The 17940-nt window shown below is 33.2% G+C and overlaps 1 protein-coding gene across 3 annotated transcripts in view; it reads left to right on the plus strand.

Moving 5' to 3' along the window:
• Positions 1-17940, plus strand: part of CPNE8 (copine 8) — a 316677-nt gene that overhangs the window by 48824 nt on the left and 249913 nt on the right. For all 3 annotated transcript variants that reach the window (XM_072798389.1, XM_072798390.1, XM_072798388.1), the window contains exon 4: positions 9738-9841. In XM_072798389.1, coding sequence (XP_072654490.1) covers positions 9738-9841 — 104 coding nt within the window. The remainder of the gene's footprint in view (positions 1-9737; positions 9842-17940) is intronic.

The following is a 17940-nucleotide window of genomic DNA, read 5'->3' on the forward strand; positions in this document are numbered from 1 at the left end:
GGATGTTTAGGACTTTTACTTTTTCTCTGGAACTATTTCCCAAATTCTACTTCACATGATATTTGAATAGTTAATCTGGAACTATTTCCCAAATTCTACTTCACATGATATTTGAATAGTTAATCTGGCTTTCTTTTCTTTAATGTTTGCACATTTAGTCTTTTCTCTCCTGGATTTACTTTTTAGTTTTCTTGTGTTTTTGTACTTAAAGTGTGTTTCCAGTAAGCAGCAGACACTTGGGCTTAAAAAGAAATCTACACCAATAATATTTATTTTATTGGAAGTGTTAGGTTATTTACAATTAGTGGGATTGCCAATATATTTCAGTTTAAATCTGCCTTTTACTGTTTCTTTTTTACTTTTTAAATTTTATTCATGTCTTAAATTCCTTATCCCTCATTTTTTTTCTTCTTTGGATTTGACAATAATTTTTTAGCATTACTTGTTTTTCCCAATATTAGGCTGTTAGTTTTACGTTCTTTTACTATTTTTAGTAGTTACTCTAAATATTTCAACATGTGCATAAAAGTTTCTTGATATTTTAGAATCTGATAAGTTAATTTTGTTACAGTTTTCCAGAAAATGCTTAGTCCTAATACATTTTAACTTGCCTCTACTCCCATGTTTGGTATCATTATTGTGAATGTTAATTTTGTATGTGATGTAAACACACAGGATAGTTTATTATTATTTTACATCATCAATATTCTTTTTTTATTTTCCATGTATTGACTGTATTAGGTGCTCTTCATTTCTTTGTGCATTTATATGTTTCCTTCAATAATCATTTGAATTCTGTATGAAGAATTCCCTTTAAAATTTATGTTGGTGCAGTTTTGCAGTCATGTTGTCAATAATTGTCTCAGTTTTCTTTACAGGGAGATGCCCTTATTTGAGATGCCCTTATTTGGCATTCACTTTTCTCTTTTGTTTATTGGGAACAAATAAAACCATACAAAAAATAAAAACCTTGGTGAATTATTAGAAGGCAAACACCCATCTAACCATTAACAAGGTCAAGAAATAGAACTTTGCCAGCACCCTAGAATTTTTTTTCATCGACCTTCCCAAACAGAGCACACTCTGTTTTCAAAGAGTAATGATCCGTGTGTGTGCATGTGTTTATGGTTTTATTATCCAAGTGTGCATTTTTCAGCATTATAGTTTAGTCATGCACATTTCAAAAAAAATGGTATGTATTTTCTGTTTCTTTTAGTCTACAGCTTTCCCTCTGTTCCTTTGTTTTTCTTATAACTTTTCTTACAACTTAGAAACTGACCATTTTACCTATAGATTTCCACAGTCAGGATCTTATTGACTATATGCTAATGGTGCAGTTCATCATGCTTTTGCTATTCTCTGTATTTCTATAATTTGATAATTGTATTAGGAGGTTGATCAGACATAGGTTCAGTTCTTTTAGCAAATGTATTGGTGATGGTGTGAACTTTCCATAGGAGGCAAATGATGTCTTGTGTTCTCTCTATTTTGGTGTAGTACCCATTGATGCTTAGCACCTGGATCTTTGGGGGTTTTCCACTTCTTAGTTGGAATAATGTTGCATTCTGTCAGCATTATCAGATCATATCAATTATGTTGACATTGCATGCTTTATTTTCTCTCTTTTAGCCCCAATGGGGTCTTAGTTCTATAAGTAATGCTCACCACCACTCCATATGTCAATATTTCTGTACTAATTTTGGTTATCTAAAGCTCAGTCTCTAGTAGATTTTTTAGAAGAGCTCATGGGACCAATATTCATGTGGTTTCATTATGTCAACAACTATTTGTGCCCTTTGAATATGAAGAATATACAATTTTTTGATTATATTTCTTTTGTTAGGTATATTAAATGTTATTCATTTTTTTGTCATAAAACATTTCTGTCAAAAATCTGAAGAAAATCTAGTTTTGTCTTTCTTTAAGCCAGGTGATGATGAATTGCAATTTTTGATACTTGTCTGTTCTTTGTTATGATTTTCTTCTTTGTGAACTTCTGTTATTATATGATGGGTCCAGTTTGCCTGTACTCAGTATTTGATACTTTCTCTCCTTTTATTTTCCCATTTATTTTTGGTTCTTAAAAACAAAAATATTTCTTTCCAATTTCTGTTAAGGTTTTATCTCTTGTGATTATTCTTGTGTCCTTACTAGTTTATTTCAGTTCTAAGATGCTGTTTTATCTATTTTACCTTTAGTTCCTCTTTGATTTATTTCACCTCCTTTCTCTGTGTTACTAATTCTGATTTATGCAATTGTTTCATGTCAGTATGTGTTTTGGCTCTACTTGAGATACTACAGTTTTAGTTTGGCTTTTGATTGTATCTTTTCGCATTCTTTCATTTCCTGTAGAGAAATTATTCTGCTCTCTAATCTCTCTTTTTTTAATGGTAACTTTGTATGAAATTGGACCTTGACACCTTTAGTTTCCCTGAAATTTTAGTGAAGTCTGGGTTCAGACAGTTTTTCTAACTTCATTAAGCTCCTACCTCTGTTCGGTTGTGTAGTCTTCAAAAGTATGGCTCATCGTTGTTGAGATTTTCTGGCTTTGCTTCTCTCTCCATTTTTATATGAAGTTGATTTTTAATTTGTCACTGTTCGAAGCAAAAGTTGGGGTCACATTAATTAACTTCCCTTCTCTCTAGAATTGGGCTTTTCAGCTCGTGGGTGCCTTTGCATCTCTACAATAATATCAAACATATTTTTGTATTTTATCTACTACCTTTTCTGGTTCTCCACTGGAATGTTGGTCTGTTACAAGTGACTGCATTAGAACTAGAGGCAGAAGTCCTCATGCCTGTTAATAATTGCTGAATATTATGTAAGAAAATTTAGCCATATACTTGAGGCTTTGGATGATTTTATATTTCTCCAGAGTGGGTTTACTTTTGCTTCTGGAGAGATAACTAGGCTAGAAAAAGTTTATCTTAATTCAATTAAAGATTTGACTCACTCTGAGCTGAGCTTCATTCTTCTTAAGGATTGATCTTCTGATTCATCCTGTGTAGCCTCTTAGAATTTCAACCTAAAATCTTTGCTTTTGTATTTTTAAATCCCTCAATTAAAAAAAAACCTTAAACATATTGACAAGTGGGAAGAAATATAGTGAACATGCATATAACTCCTTTGATGATTTTTAAAAACTTCACTGTCTTCCTCAACTTGATGAGATTGCTGAAATCAGTTTAGTTTGCTTCTTTTTCAAATCCAGGGCCCTCTTTTTGGCTCCTCTTTCCTCCAGGTTTCCTCACATCTATAACTTTTTAGCTCTCTGGTTACTCTAAAAAGATTATTTTTAATTTTGTCAGATTTTTTCTGGTTGTTCTCAGGGGAGAAGTTGGTCTGAAACAACCTAATTTGCCACTGGCAAAAGCAAAAGTTGGTTCTGATCATTTTTGAGTGAAAATAATTCTCAGTCTTAGCTTTGCAATGTTTCCATTTTCCTTCTAAGCTCTCGAAACAACAATAGCAACAACAACAACAACGCCCAAAAAACCCTAAAGTGAATAAAACTCACAGAAACAAACATTGAGAATTTAAAAATATCAGTGCTAAAATTATATCTAAAGGTCTATCATATAGAATCTTAGGAAGGAGAGAAAGTGTGTTGCAAAATTTTATGAAAGACAGTAATAGAATATAATAATTCCTAAAAAAAATCTAGGAATTATTCCTTTGGAGGATTTTTAAGATAATAATCAAAAGTTAGTTTTGAGTATATGAAGTTAATAATTGCCTACTTTCTAATGAATGTGAGTCAACAGCATTCATTGTGCATCTATGGTGTAGAACTGCTTTTAAATATTCAGAAATTTCAGGGCTAGTATGATTACATTTTCAAGTTCATTTTCAATTAAATTTAGATAATCTAAATTTAAAAATATAACTTAAAATAACAAAGTAACTTAAAATAATAATCTGCTCAATTCATTTAATAATATTTTGTATCACATATATGGAAATCTAACTGATATAGGATAAAAATTAACTCATATTCCCCAATAAGGACCTCTTTGATAAATTGACTTCATTTTTTTCTCTTTAGATGATAAAACATGTCATTAATCACAGAATTAATAACAAGCAATGACATGGTTAACAGTTTCTTGAAATATTGTTATTTTTAGAGCATATTAAAATGTTTTAACTAAGATTTTAAAATACTATAATTTTAAAAATTGGTGGAGTTTAATCCTTTATTTTATATGTAATCTTTATAGGGATGTGATCAAGGTGTCCTTTTTTTTGTTGGTTAATGATTTATGTTCATTCCTTAAGACTGAACACCTAAAAAAGTGAACTTATGAACTTTTAAGTGAGCCACTTATGTGAAATATCCATTTTAAACAAAAGCTACTAGAGGAAAGTGGCTTTTCTTTCTTTCTGTGTGTATATGTATTTATATTCACATTTACATCTATAGATATATCTCAGTGATGTATAATAATGTAAGACCTAGATAAAGCCTTCAGATTTTCCACTTGTCTTTTTATCATTAAGTGAATTTCAGATCTTTGATCCAAGCAAAAAAATAATCTTGGATGATAAGGTACATGACCAAACCATATCTCTTTCCCTTGGAGGAAGAGGTCCATGGATTTTTTGGTAATCCAAGTATTTAACTTTCAAGAGGAAATGTGTACAAATAGTGTTGTATGTGCACATGTGTGTATGTGTGCACATGCATGCTTGTACTTTGTAAAATCTTTATGCAAATTGGGTATGTATAGTGCTAAACTGAGCTTTTTAAGTTGAATTTTTCTTAATATTGTCTTTCAGTACTCAATTTATTTAGTATTCTTGTCTACTTTCTGGAGACCATGCTCTATATATCACTACCACTAAGATAGAATTCTAATATGATCAAATTATAAATGTGCACATCTGGACAAGTGCACATTGTCCAGATGACGTCTCTCTTTATCATTTTGACCTCATTTGGCACATGAATATGACCTGGGTGGCTGTTCTGGGCCTTCACAATAAACTAAACCTTTCTGAACATTTTTATCAAAAACAGAATTCATCTGGTTGGTACCATAAATAGATGAATGTTCTACTAGCACTGCTCCTCCAAAGCAGTTTAACAATTAGTTGATTTAGAAATCAGGAATATTTCCATTCTATCATTTTCTGCAGGACTTGTTCCTAAATTGGAAAAGTAGACATTTATCCGATTAGCTCAAGCATAAAATAGAGGAAAACTTTCAAAGACTTGATTGTGAATTTTATTTTCTTTTGGCCAAAGTTTTAAAAGAAACAGTGTTTTGTGTTCCAATAAAAGTAATGTTTACATACTTTTTTCAAATGACTGAAAACTTTCATACTTGTTGAGTAAAAAAAAACTTGCATACATTTTTCCTCACATTTTTCTAATTATGGGATAATAAAACTTAATACAGTGTAATTATGTAAAGATGCTTGATTGTCTACATATTTGGATATATTCATTGTGCCAGAGATTATTGTAATCAGGTTTGTAGGTGCTTCTGACAATCCAGGATAGTTGATACTCAGAAGAAGACTTTTTAGGATACAAGTAGTTGTTTCTGGGTGTATGCGCCATGGATAAAAGTGATTAATAATTGTCTTTACTTAAAAATTTAATCCTTTCTGATCCACACAGAATTATATGCAACTATATATTTTCCAAGGAATTAGAAATTTATTTGGTAGTCTAAGGCATTAGCTGAGACAAATTTCATTTCAAGTCAAAAAGATTAATCACTTGGTTGATAGCTAATATATTCCAGCCTCTGGGAAAGAACCAACATATTTCCCATGAGCTTAACTAGTCATAATGTGATTTCTTATTATTGCCAGATTTCACTTTTCATAATAGGATGGATTAAAAAACAGTAACACTGTTTAAAAGTTTTGTTTCTATTTTTTTTAAAGATTTTATTTATTTACTTGAAAGAGAGATAAAGAGAGAGACAAAGTGTGCAAACAAGAGGGAGGGGAAGAAAGGGAAAGAGAGCAGGAGGGAGAGAGAATCTCGAGCAGACTCTGCATGAGCACGGATCCTCATGTGGGGCTTGATCCCATAATCCTGAGATCATGATCCTAGCCGAAACCAAGAGTTAGATGCCCAACCAGCTGAGCCATCCAGGTGCCCCTGTTTCTGATTTTAAAAGTAAAACATACTCATTGTGAGAAATTAGGAAAGTCCAGAAATATATAATAAAAAAACAATTAGAAGATAATTTTTACATTCTAGTAGATCTTCCTCTATTTTTATCTCTCTATGTATAAACATATATTTGCATCAAAATTGGTATTATACTATACATGATCTTTGATTCTTTTTTCTCTGAAAAATATAGATCTCCTTTAGTTAATCATTTGTTCAGTTTTGTACAGGTGTAGGTTAAAGAGGTATGTATGTCTTGTAATCTTCATGGAGCATACTGTCTAAGGAGGGAAATATAAAACAAATAAATAAAAGTATAATTATAACATGTAATTTTTTTAAGGAAAAAACAGGTGCTATGAAGGAGAATAATTTTAGGAGTAGGGGGCCAACATCAGTATGAGTATTTAGCCCCAGAATGCTGACACTTAAATAGGTGCTTAAAAGATGAGAAAAATTCAGCCATGCCAGAATGGAGTTATGCACATACTAGAAAGAATAAATAACAGGTGCAAAGGCCATAGGATGGAAAGGATTTGATGAGTAAAGGGATCTAAAGGAAGGCCAACTGGCTTGGGCGAAGAGGAAGAGTAGATATTGGTCCATGATGAAGTCCAAGATGTAGAAAGGAGCCAGTCCTGCAGGTAAAAGAAAAGAGGTTTTATTTGAAGTATTATGGGAAACCATGAAATACTCTTTGGGAGGTTAAATTGCATGACTGTGTTTATACTTTTTCAAAAGATTATTCTGGATCTTGTATGGAGGAAGAATTGAAGGGTAGTTCAAGAGGTAGAAAGGAGCCAGTCTTGAGGACAAAAGAAGTTTTATTTGAATTATTAAGGGAAGCCATTAAACACTTTTTGGGAGGTGAAATTGCATGAATGTGTTTACACTTTTTCAAAAGATTATTCTGGTTCTTATATAGAGGAAGAATTGGAGGGAGACCAAGAGTACACAAAGATATGATTTAGGAGGGTCCTTAGATGGTCCATGAGAAAACTGAAAAGTTTGAATGAAGCTGTGGACAGGAGATACAGAGAGGAGATAGCTGGGAGATATGTTTGAGGTTGGAATTGCCGGTGTATGAGGTGGTGATGAATACGAGTTGTGTTAAAAAGAACTCCCATTGATGGCCAAAGGAACCGAGGGGATGATGGTGTCATTTATTGACAAGGGGTAGACTTGGTAAGGACCAGGATTGGGGTGCTGGTTGTGGTATAAAATAAATATTTCAAGTTCTATGATAATTCTGAAGGGCCTATTAGACAATCGCATGAATAAGCCAAGAAGGCAGTTGTGTGCATGAGCATACCAGGGGTGTGTCTGGACTGATGGTTGCATTCATCATCATGTAGATGGGATTTAAAGCCAAAGGAACAGATAAAATAATCTAACAGGAAAGTGAAGCTAGGCAGGTGAAGAGGGCCTAGAACTGGCTCTGAAAATGAGAAATTGCAAGCCTGAGAATCTAGGACGGGAAGAGAAACAGGAGTGTGGTGTCAAAACCAAGAAAAGACTGCTTCAGAAAGGATAAAATGGATAGTCATGTCCCATGCTGCTGAGCAGTCTAGTGTGAGGGCCAAAGATTTCACAAGGTGAATGTTACTGGTGATGTCAAAAGCAATTTCAGAGCTATGTGTAGGAAGGCATATTGTAATAAATGTTCATAATATATAGATGATTAGCTAAAATTTTAATGACTGCCTATTAATCTTCGCTTGAGATAGCAGAGTATAAGGAGCCACCCATATTGCTGACAAGCAACAGTCCCTAGGGAAACAGGCTTGTGGATGTTTTAATGACTCACAGGCCCTGGAAAATTGTTGGTTTGCAACTCATGGAGCTTACACTGGGAAACTTCATTCTGTCTTCTCTGAGTGTGAGTTTGGGTTCAAATCCACAAGAGGGTCTTGTGTGCTAGGGAATATGCATCCTGGCTGACTTTCTGTTGGAGAGTGTTGAGCATTTACTGGTTTGGTACTCTCTGTTCTCTGCAAACCAATAGGGAGCTTCCAGGCAGTAGAAAGGCTGGGAGGGCCCAGCTGTGTTTGGTTCAGACTCAAGCTTCATGACCTCTGCACAGCTCTTTTGGAGTGCATGGGCACTGCCAGCATATGTTTATTTGGGACATTCCCACTTTTTAAACATTAGAAATCATGGAAAGGCTCATTGTTGGATCTTCTCAGGGCCTCACATGTTTTATTCTGAAATAGAGGCGAGTCCAAAAAAGAATGTAGATTTTTAAGCCAAAGTGAATGTAGATTTTATAGCCAGAGGTTGTGAATCCTCTGCTTCAATTTCTTCATCTTTATTTATGTATTTTTTAAAAAAATTCTCATCTTTAAAATATGATTAATAATACTTACCTTTCATGGTTATGATTAAGGTTTAAAGTAATTAGTGAAAAGCACTTGAAACTAAGTACTCAATAAATGGTGGCTGTAATTATTATTATTCAAAGTAAGTGTTGAATATTTTTGAAACATTGAATTAATTACCTCAGTTGCCTGTATGATTTTGGTCCATGACATAAAGCATTTTCAGATACATAAGCCTCTGCAAACTAGTTCTTTTTTGGATAATTAGTTAGCAATAACCATGGTAAATCCTTTGTCATCAGTATTTTGTACCATAGTTTTATTATCAAAATTTATGTAAGCATGACCTTCACTTTTTAGTGGATTACCACACTTCTCTTATTCCTATTAAAAAATAATATCCCCATGAACTTTAATAAAAGTTGGTTCTCTGATAAGATGGTATGCATAATGCTGTTCAGAATCAAAGGTTAAAATTCCCTTACTAGAATTCCATAGCAGTAGGAGGGGAGGAATGTAAGCCAAAGACAAAAAAAAGAAAGGAGTTGTAAAATTTATATTTCTGATATGACTTTGGAAGCAGACGCTGGTGGCCTTCCTTCACATTGAACAACTAGAAAATTTTATTTCTTGGTTTCCACTTTCCCTAAGATGGAGAAACTTATTTTTTTAAGCAAAAGTACAATTTACTAGCTTAAAAACTGTACGTATTATAGATCCTATCTTGGCTGTAGATACCATGAGAGTTAAAGTAAAGCAAAGCAAAACAAAACAAAAACCAAATGATTGAAGTGTGTAACAGATTATGAGAAACTTCTCCCCAAAATATGGCTATTAAACTATTTTATGTAGAGGACTTCTTGATCATGAATACTTGGACCCCCAATTGTAAGATTGTACGTTGCTTGGCTGAGTTATACACTTAGCTTAGGAAAAATATTTGTGATACACTAAAATTTAAGGGAGAAATAACTTCCTTTGACTAGAATGGGATTTGGCTTTTAAGTGGGGCAAAGAGAAAATGTGGCTCAGCTTGTTATAAGAATTTACAGAAGCTGCTTTTCTAATAATTTGAATGAACTCAGTGCTCCTTTTCATATTTCCCTGAGTGAATAAAGGCAATGATATTGTCTCCAAAAACTTTTCCGCAGTGCTTTATTTTATCAATCACTTAGATATTTAGTGCTTATGTTTTCAAGGAACTATATTAATACTAAGTACAATGCTGTACAATAACTAACCATGGAGAGCCTGATTTTAACCTCTCTCTCTCTTTTTCTCTACAGTTTGGAAGGACTGAAGTGATTGATAATACTTTAAATCCTGATTTTGTACGAAAATTTATTCTGGACTACTTTTTTGAAGAAAGGGAGAACCTTCGTTTTGACTTGTAAGTTCTAGTATAACTTGCATTGTTAAAAAATGATTTTTAAAGGGAAATTTTTAACATATGGCTGGGTCTGGTTGCACGAATACTAGATTACATTCGTAGGAAACCAGACTAATTCTATGGCCTCAGTGGCCTGAACACTATCCCTAGCACATTCTGCATTTTATAGGTTTTTCACTATATGTTTATTGAAAAAATTAGTGAGCAATTTAACTATGAGGAAATTTGTGGTGGTATATATGGATATTATTTCAAACCATCTTTGACCTCAGTGGTTTCTTTACCATTTACCCCCATGGCTCATATCCCCAAGATCTTTAAGTTTCTCTCAGCTGTGTCTTTGTGTAGTATATGGATCTCTGCCTAACTATAGCTTCCTTTTATCTCTTGGTGGCCTCATATTTCCAAGACCGAGGATGCTAGAGCCAGAATTTTTGATATTTTTAATATTCTTGTGATTTTGATCCTGAATTGGGCATATCAAAATATTATCATTAAATTCAACTTCTTGTCTGCAGAGAATCTGAAGTCAGTTTGTTTGCAAGATATTACTTGTTATTGGTTTTTGTTTCACAGATGTAAACTCTGGTGATTGTTGAAGTATCAGTATGTTGTTCAAAGGAAATCTGTTGAGAGGGAAAAGTATAACATTATATAAAGTGTGTACTTAATAAATTTTTTTTTACTTAATAAATTAAAATGGAGTTTATGAACATTGCAAGTCATTAAACATTGTAAGAACATTAAAAATGTAAATGTCTTTAAATAGCTGGAAACAATAAAATGTGCCAGGCTGTCATATTTTATAAATACTTTTTGATAAAAGCTAATCAATATCTTATTTGAAAAAAAAATCTTATTTGAAAAAAATCCTAACTTGCTTTCTAATGTAAAAAGAAAGTTATTTAGCATTAACAGCTGTTCTCAATTTCCTCTAAAATATGTACAGTAAAATAACCTGCAGTGTTTTTATTTATAAAAGGAGAATTTTATACCAGGCCCTTTCCTTCAAGAATTATAGGAGTTCTAAATATTCATTATATTTATCAAGCAAAATTTATTATGCCCTGTTTGTTTTTTATGTCTTTTGAAAATCCTTTTCAAACAATAAAAATGTTACTTCTGCGAAAAAACCCTGAAGTGGAATATAATGATTCCCTGATCATGTTTATCATGGAGATTGCACATAGTGTTGCTATTTAGAAGTGACATATAAATCTTGTTCTTTTTATTTCTCTTTCTCTCTCCCTTTCTTATTCATTTGCATTGTTTTCTCTCATTCAAAAGTATAAAATATTTATTATAAACTTTAAATAATACAAGCATTTAAAAGTGAGAGTTTCCTGTTAGTCCAATACCCACCCCACCAAAAACAACCCACAAACAACCAAAAATGTAAATGACTCGATATATATACTTGCAGATCTTTTTTTTTAAAGATACACAAGCTTATGGGAATCTCAATATTTTGAAAATCACAAATATTTTCCTATTACTTGCATTTTTTCAGAAATCTTTTTATGCCACTGTATTTTATAAATATTTCATTTGTTTTAATGCTGCATAATTTTTATTGCTTTAAAAATACAATTTATATAGCTAAACATCTACTGATGGACATTTTGCATTTTTCTATTTTTACTATTACATGTAATCCTGCAGCAAGTATCCTCGTATATAAATTTCCTATAATTTTAAAAAATTTTCAGAGTATAAATTATCCAGAGTCAAATTTCAGGATAAAAAGATGTGGACATGAGTATTTATTCTTGATTTTAATCTTTGAGAGCAACTTAAGAATCCCATATGCTTTTTAAGTTTCTATTTTAATTCCTGTTAGTTAACATATAATGTTATGTTAATCTCAGGTGTACAATATAGTGATTGAACACTTCCATACATCACCCGGTGCTCCTTATAACTAATGCACACCTTAATCCCCATTATCTGTTTAACCCATCTTCCCATGTACCTCCCCTCTGGTAACCATCAGTTTTTTATAATTAAGAATCTGTTTCTTGATTTATCTCCCTCTCTCTCTTATTTTTTTAACTTAGCTCATTTGTGTTCTTTCTTAAATTCCACATGTAAGTGAAATCCTATGATATTTGTTTCTCTTACTGACTTATTTCACTTAGCATTATACTCTCTAGCTCCTTCTGTGTTATTGCAGATGGCAAGATTTCATTCTTTTTCTTGGCTGAATAATATTCTGTTTGATATATATGTGTATATCACATCTTCTTTATCCATTCATAAATCTATGGACACTTGGGCTACTTCCATAATTTAGCTATTATTAATAATGCTATATCCCTTTGAATTAGTGTTCTTGTATTCTTGGGTAAATACCCAGTAGTGGGATAACTGGATCATAAGGTAGTTCTATTTTTAACTTTTTCAGGAACCCCCATACTGTTGTCTCCAGTGACTGCACCAGTTTGCATTCCCAACAGTGCATGAGGGTTCCTTTTTCTTCACAACCTTTTCAACATCTGTTGCTTCTTGTATTATTGATTTTAGCCCTTCTGACATGTGTGAAGTGATACCTCAATGTAGTTTTGATTTGCATTACCCTGGTGGTAGGTGATGGTGAACAATATATTTTCATGTGTCTGTTGGCCATATGGATATCTTCTTTGGAAAAGTGTCTATTCATGTCTTCTGTCCATTTTTAATTGGATTATTTGGGTGTTGAGTTTTATAAGTCTTTAGTTATTTTGCATACCAGCCCTTTATTGGTTATTGTCATTTGCAAATACCTTCTCCCATTTAATAGGTTGCCTTTTAGTTTTGTTGATTATTTCCTTTGCTGTGCAGAAGTTTTTTATTTTGATGTAGTCCCATTAATTTTTGCTTTTGTTTTCCTTGCCTCAGGAGATATATCTAGAAAGAAGTTGCTATGTCAAAGTCTGATGTTAAGGAAGTTACTGCCTGTGTTCTCTTCTAAGTCTTTATGGTATCAGGTCTCACATTTAGGCCTTTAATTAATTTTGAATTTATATCTGTGTATGGTGTAGGAAAACAGGTCAGTTTTATTATTTTGCATGTGACTGTCCAGTTTTCCCAACACCATTTGTTGAAGAGACTGACTTTTTCCCATTGGATATTCTTTCCTGTTTTGTCAAAGATTAATTAACCATGTAATTGTGGGCTTATTTCTAGGTTTTCTGTTCTGTTCCATTGATCTATATGTCCATTTTTGTGCCAATTCCATACTGTTTTGATTACTATATCTTTGTAATATAGCTTGAAGTCCAGAAATGTGATGCCTCCAGCTTTACTTTTCCTTGTCAAGATTGCTTTGGCTATTTGGGATCTTTTGTGGTTCTATAAAAAATTTAGGACTCTTTGTTCGAGCTTGTGAAAAGTGCTGTATTTTGATAAGGATTGCATTAAATATGTAGATTGCTTTGTGTAGTATAGACATTTTAACAATATTTGTTCTTGCAATCTATGACCATGGGATATTGTTGCATTTCTTTGTGTCATCTTCAATTCCTTTCATCAGTGTTTTATAGTTTTCCAAGTGCAGATCTTTCACCTCTTTGGTTAGGTTTATTTGCAGGTATCTTATTATTTTGGGTGCAATTATAAATGGGATTGTTTTCTTAATTTCTTTTTTGGCTATTTCATTATTGGTGTCTAGAAATGCAAGATTTCTGCACATTGATTTTGTATTCTGCAACTTTACTGAATTCGTTTATCAGTTCTAGCAGTTTTTTGGTAGAGTCTTTTGGATTTTCCATATAGAGAGTATCATGTCATTTGCAAATAGTGAAAGTTTTACTTCTTCCTTACCAATTTGGATGCTTTTTATATCTTCTTTTTCTTTGATTGTTGTGGCTAGGTCTTCCAATACTATGTTGAATAATAGTGGTAAGAGTGGATATCCTTGTCTTATTTCTGACCTAGGGAAAAGCTCTAAGTTTTCCCCCCTAAAGGATGATATTAGCTGTGGGTTTTTTCATATATAGCCTTTATTATGTTGAGCTTTGTTCCCTGTAATCTTACTTTGTTGAGGGTTTTTATCATGAATGGATGTTGTACTTTGTCAAATGCTTTTTCTGCATCTATTGAAATGATCATGTTGTTCTTATCCTCTCTTATTGATGTGATATATACATTGGTTGATGTGCAAATATTGAACCACCCTTGCAACCTGGAATAAATTCCACTTGATCATGGTGAATGATTTTTTTTTAGTGTATTGTTGAATTCAATTTCATAGTATTTTGTTGCAAATTTTTGCCGGTATATTCATCAGGGTTTTTGGCCTGTAATTCTCTTTTTTGGTGTGATGTCTATCTGGTTTTGATATCAGGGTAATGCTGGTCTCATAGAATGAATTTGTAAGTTTTCTTCCCCTTTCTATCTTTTGGAATAGTTTAAGAAGAATAGGCATTAAGTCTTCTTTAGAGTTTTATAGAATTCACCTGTAAAGCCAAGGTCCTGTATGATTTGTTCTCTGAACTTGTTGCCTGTATGTTAGCCATGATTTTCAGAACTATTTCTATTTTGTTTTGGTTGCTGTCTGCCAAAAGGCCCCTGCCACCATCACAAGCAGTTGCTACCAGGTGACTATCACTGTCCCTGCTTGGCCCTGGTTTCTTAAGCCTATGTCTTACTCATCCCTTACCACCTATGTCATAACTGTGGCTGTTACAGAATTTCACAAGTGGAATTAAAAGAAGGGTACTTTCATATTTCTTAAAGAATTTTTTTTTTATTCATTGGAGACAGAGAGATATGGGGGAGGGGTGGTGAGAGAGAGAGAGAGAGAGAGAGAGAGAGAATGAGCAGGGAGGGGGAGAGGCAGTGGGAGAAGCAGGCTACCCGCCGAGCCAGGAGCCTGACATGAGGCTTGATCTCAGGATCTGGAGATCACGACCTGAGCTGAAGGCAGATGCTTAAACCATCCGAGCCACCCAGGTGCTCCAAAGAAGGGTGCTTTCAAAAGGATGACAGCAATCAAATATTTGATTGACTTAGTCTTCAAATATTATGCCTGTTGGAATAGGTAGCATTTCAAGAATCACTCTGACCAATTAGTGAGTCCAAATGAGAATGTATTCGGTGAGGGAGGCACCTGATACTTATGTCATGTTTGTGAGCTTACTAGGTCTGCTTTGCATGAACAAGGGAACACTTAAAGGGAGGGAGAAGTTAGGGCATTGCTAGAACTTCACATACTTCTCTAGTATTTGATGATAAATCAATAATATTGTTTAATTTCACTGTATGTATTTCAGGCAATTAGAAAAAAGAAAACAAAACTTCAATACATTTGCTGGCAGAAACACAGGAGGAAGGAATGATAAGATGGTTTAATATGTTCGTCACTCATGTATTCCAGTTACTTACAAAGGAGATAAAATTATTATAGAAGCTCATGGAGTTTGAGAGTTAGTACGTTTTGTAGGCACAGACAAAAAGAGGTTATTTTGGTTAGTAATACTACTACTCTTATTCACAGTTTGTTATATACACATTATAACTTGAACCCATCCAACAAGTTTCTGAGGTAGATTTAATCCATTTTTGTAAATGAGAAAACCAAGGCTCAGAAAATGTAATATGTTCAAAGGATCAGATTTTGCCTAAAATAGTTTCAAGTTAAATTCTACAAATCCCAAATTTCTAAAATTTTATGAAGTTTAAAATATCTAAACTGGAATATTTTTATTTTTGCCTTGGTTATTTAATACAGATGAAAGTATATGTTTAAAGTATTCTGCTGCAGATTGAATATAATAATATGATAGAATATATTTAATCTAAGTAAACAAAAGTAAGACTGTCTAGGAAATTGTTATGTTTGATTGAAATGGGAGCATGTTATATTATTTTATCTCAGTGTGACAAGAAGAAATAAAGTGACAGAAATTAGTGCAGGTAAATTGGTGTGATTTAACTTCTTCAGCTTTCTCTTTTCTTCTAAAAATTATAGTAATTTTCACAGAAATTGTATAATGTTCAAAATGTGAAAGCATATTACAAAATTGAATTATGTATCATTTTGCCTTTTGAATGCATTTGGTTAATTTCAGCAATTTAATTCAAAGAACTTTATTTCAATAGTAGAGCATCTCTGAAGTATTCAAACAATTAGGGCCAGAGAAAGGATACTTCTAGAAGATTACCAAGAAAAGCAACAAGAGTATTCTCTTAGTTCATGTAGTATTTTTGATATCACTTTAACTAATTCCTTTTGATTTACCATGTATTAGAATATCTCGCAAAACACCTTTAACTTGTGAGAGCAGGTTTTCTTTTTCTTCTTTTTTTTTTTTAACTTTGTGATTTTTCCAGCATATCTACCCAAATAAGTGTGGAAAACAATGTCTTTGTTCACTAGTTATGTGTATCTATTTATTCATTAGTATACCTAATTATAATTGGTTTTTAAATTTTGTCCTAGCAAAAGCAATGTGTTATTCCTAGGAAAAATATTCATTGTAGGATATTTGGAAAATAAAAACAGGATCAAGTAGGCAATAAAATCATTCATAACCCCAACCTGCATCTCCCAGAGAACTACAGTAATATTCTAATGCATTTCTGATAACATGTCCCCTGGAGAGAACAACAGTGTTGAGGAATACAGTAGTCTAAATTGGCCAACAGATAGATATAAATGGTTTTCAGAATTGTGTTTTATTTAATCTGTCCATTGATTTATAAAATTCTAAAGAACAAATTAAGAACAAGCTGTGAAAGCGTATGATATAAAGAATTACCTATTATGGAGGATTTGAAAAATGGTTTTCAGGAGCCTTTTTTATTTAAGCTTCAATGCTGATAGAAAATTATAATGACAGAGAAAGAGAGGGAGAGACAGAATGAATATGTCTTCCTGCCACAACTTGACCAAATTCCTATAAGTTCTGATTATTCCATAGTAATGATTACTGTTCCTGTAATATGCCTGAGATACATACTTGATTAGTTTATCAACTATGAATTTTAAAATTCTCCTGCCCTTTTGATTTGATGTGTACTTCTTTGTTTAAGAGATATGGTCTCTGTCATCATGCTGTGTATGTATTGCAGATAAAATTCTAAACTCTGGCATTTATTATATTGTTACAATTATCATACTGATAATAGCATAGGTACCTATAAATCCCTTTTTTTCACAGCTGAAAACTATTATTGCAGAACAGCTGCACAAAAATACCTTTGAGCGGGGCAGCCTGGGTGGCTCAGCGGCTAAGCGCCGCCTTCAGCCCAGGGCATGATACTGGAGACCCGGGATCGAGTCCCACGTCGGGCTCCCTGCGTAGAGCCTGCTTCTCTCTCTGCCTGTGGCTCCAACTCTCTCTCTCTGTGTCTCTCATGAATAAATAAATAAAATCTTTTTTAAAAAATGCCTTTGAGCAAGAGGTGTGGGTAGTCACATCACTAAATAGCATGAGCTGAAGAATAGGAGAAATGAGATACACTTTTTTCACTCCTGTTTTTCCACTTAGACTGGAACATCAATAAGATAGTTATGAGTGTAGGTCTAACTTACCTGGCAAATTATTTTCCTTCTTGATAAATCAAATGGTGATAATTGTGAATGTGTAATGTTATTGTATTTTATTTTTGAAGCATCTCAACGCTTTGAGGAAAGTAAGTTTTTAAAATTTCTTCCCAACATGGTTAATTCTAGTTTTTCCCATTGGTTAAGGACTCCCTTAACAATGTCAAGGTCTAATTTTGAGAGTTTTTAGGCACTTTTGTTTAGTAGAATCATTTATTTTGTTTATCAAATGTACTCTTCTCTTTAAAACTTTAATCTCAAACTTCAAAACTTCACCTCCTCTACCCTCAAATATATTGTTTTAGCTACTTGCAGAAGAGCAGGGCCTTGAAGAGGGGAAGGTAGATGAGCAGAAGGGGAACATGTGGATCTCTTATTTTCTGAAAAATCGACACCTTAACAGTCACACTGATCATGCACTCTACTTGCTCCTCAGTTCTCAAAAGGCATTTCTGAGGACTGTCACCTGACATTGTCTTTTATTGGTAGCCACAGGCTGTACCTGTAGGCAGGTTCTGTAGCCCAGCAGCATCTTACTGGGAAACCAGATGCTGTCTTCTGCAGGCACTTC

This window comes from Canis lupus, chromosome 25, assembly GCF_048164855.1.
Source record: "Canis lupus baileyi chromosome 25, mCanLup2.hap1, whole genome shotgun sequence".
Taxonomy (NCBI): Eukaryota; Metazoa; Chordata; class Mammalia; order Carnivora; family Canidae; genus Canis; species Canis lupus.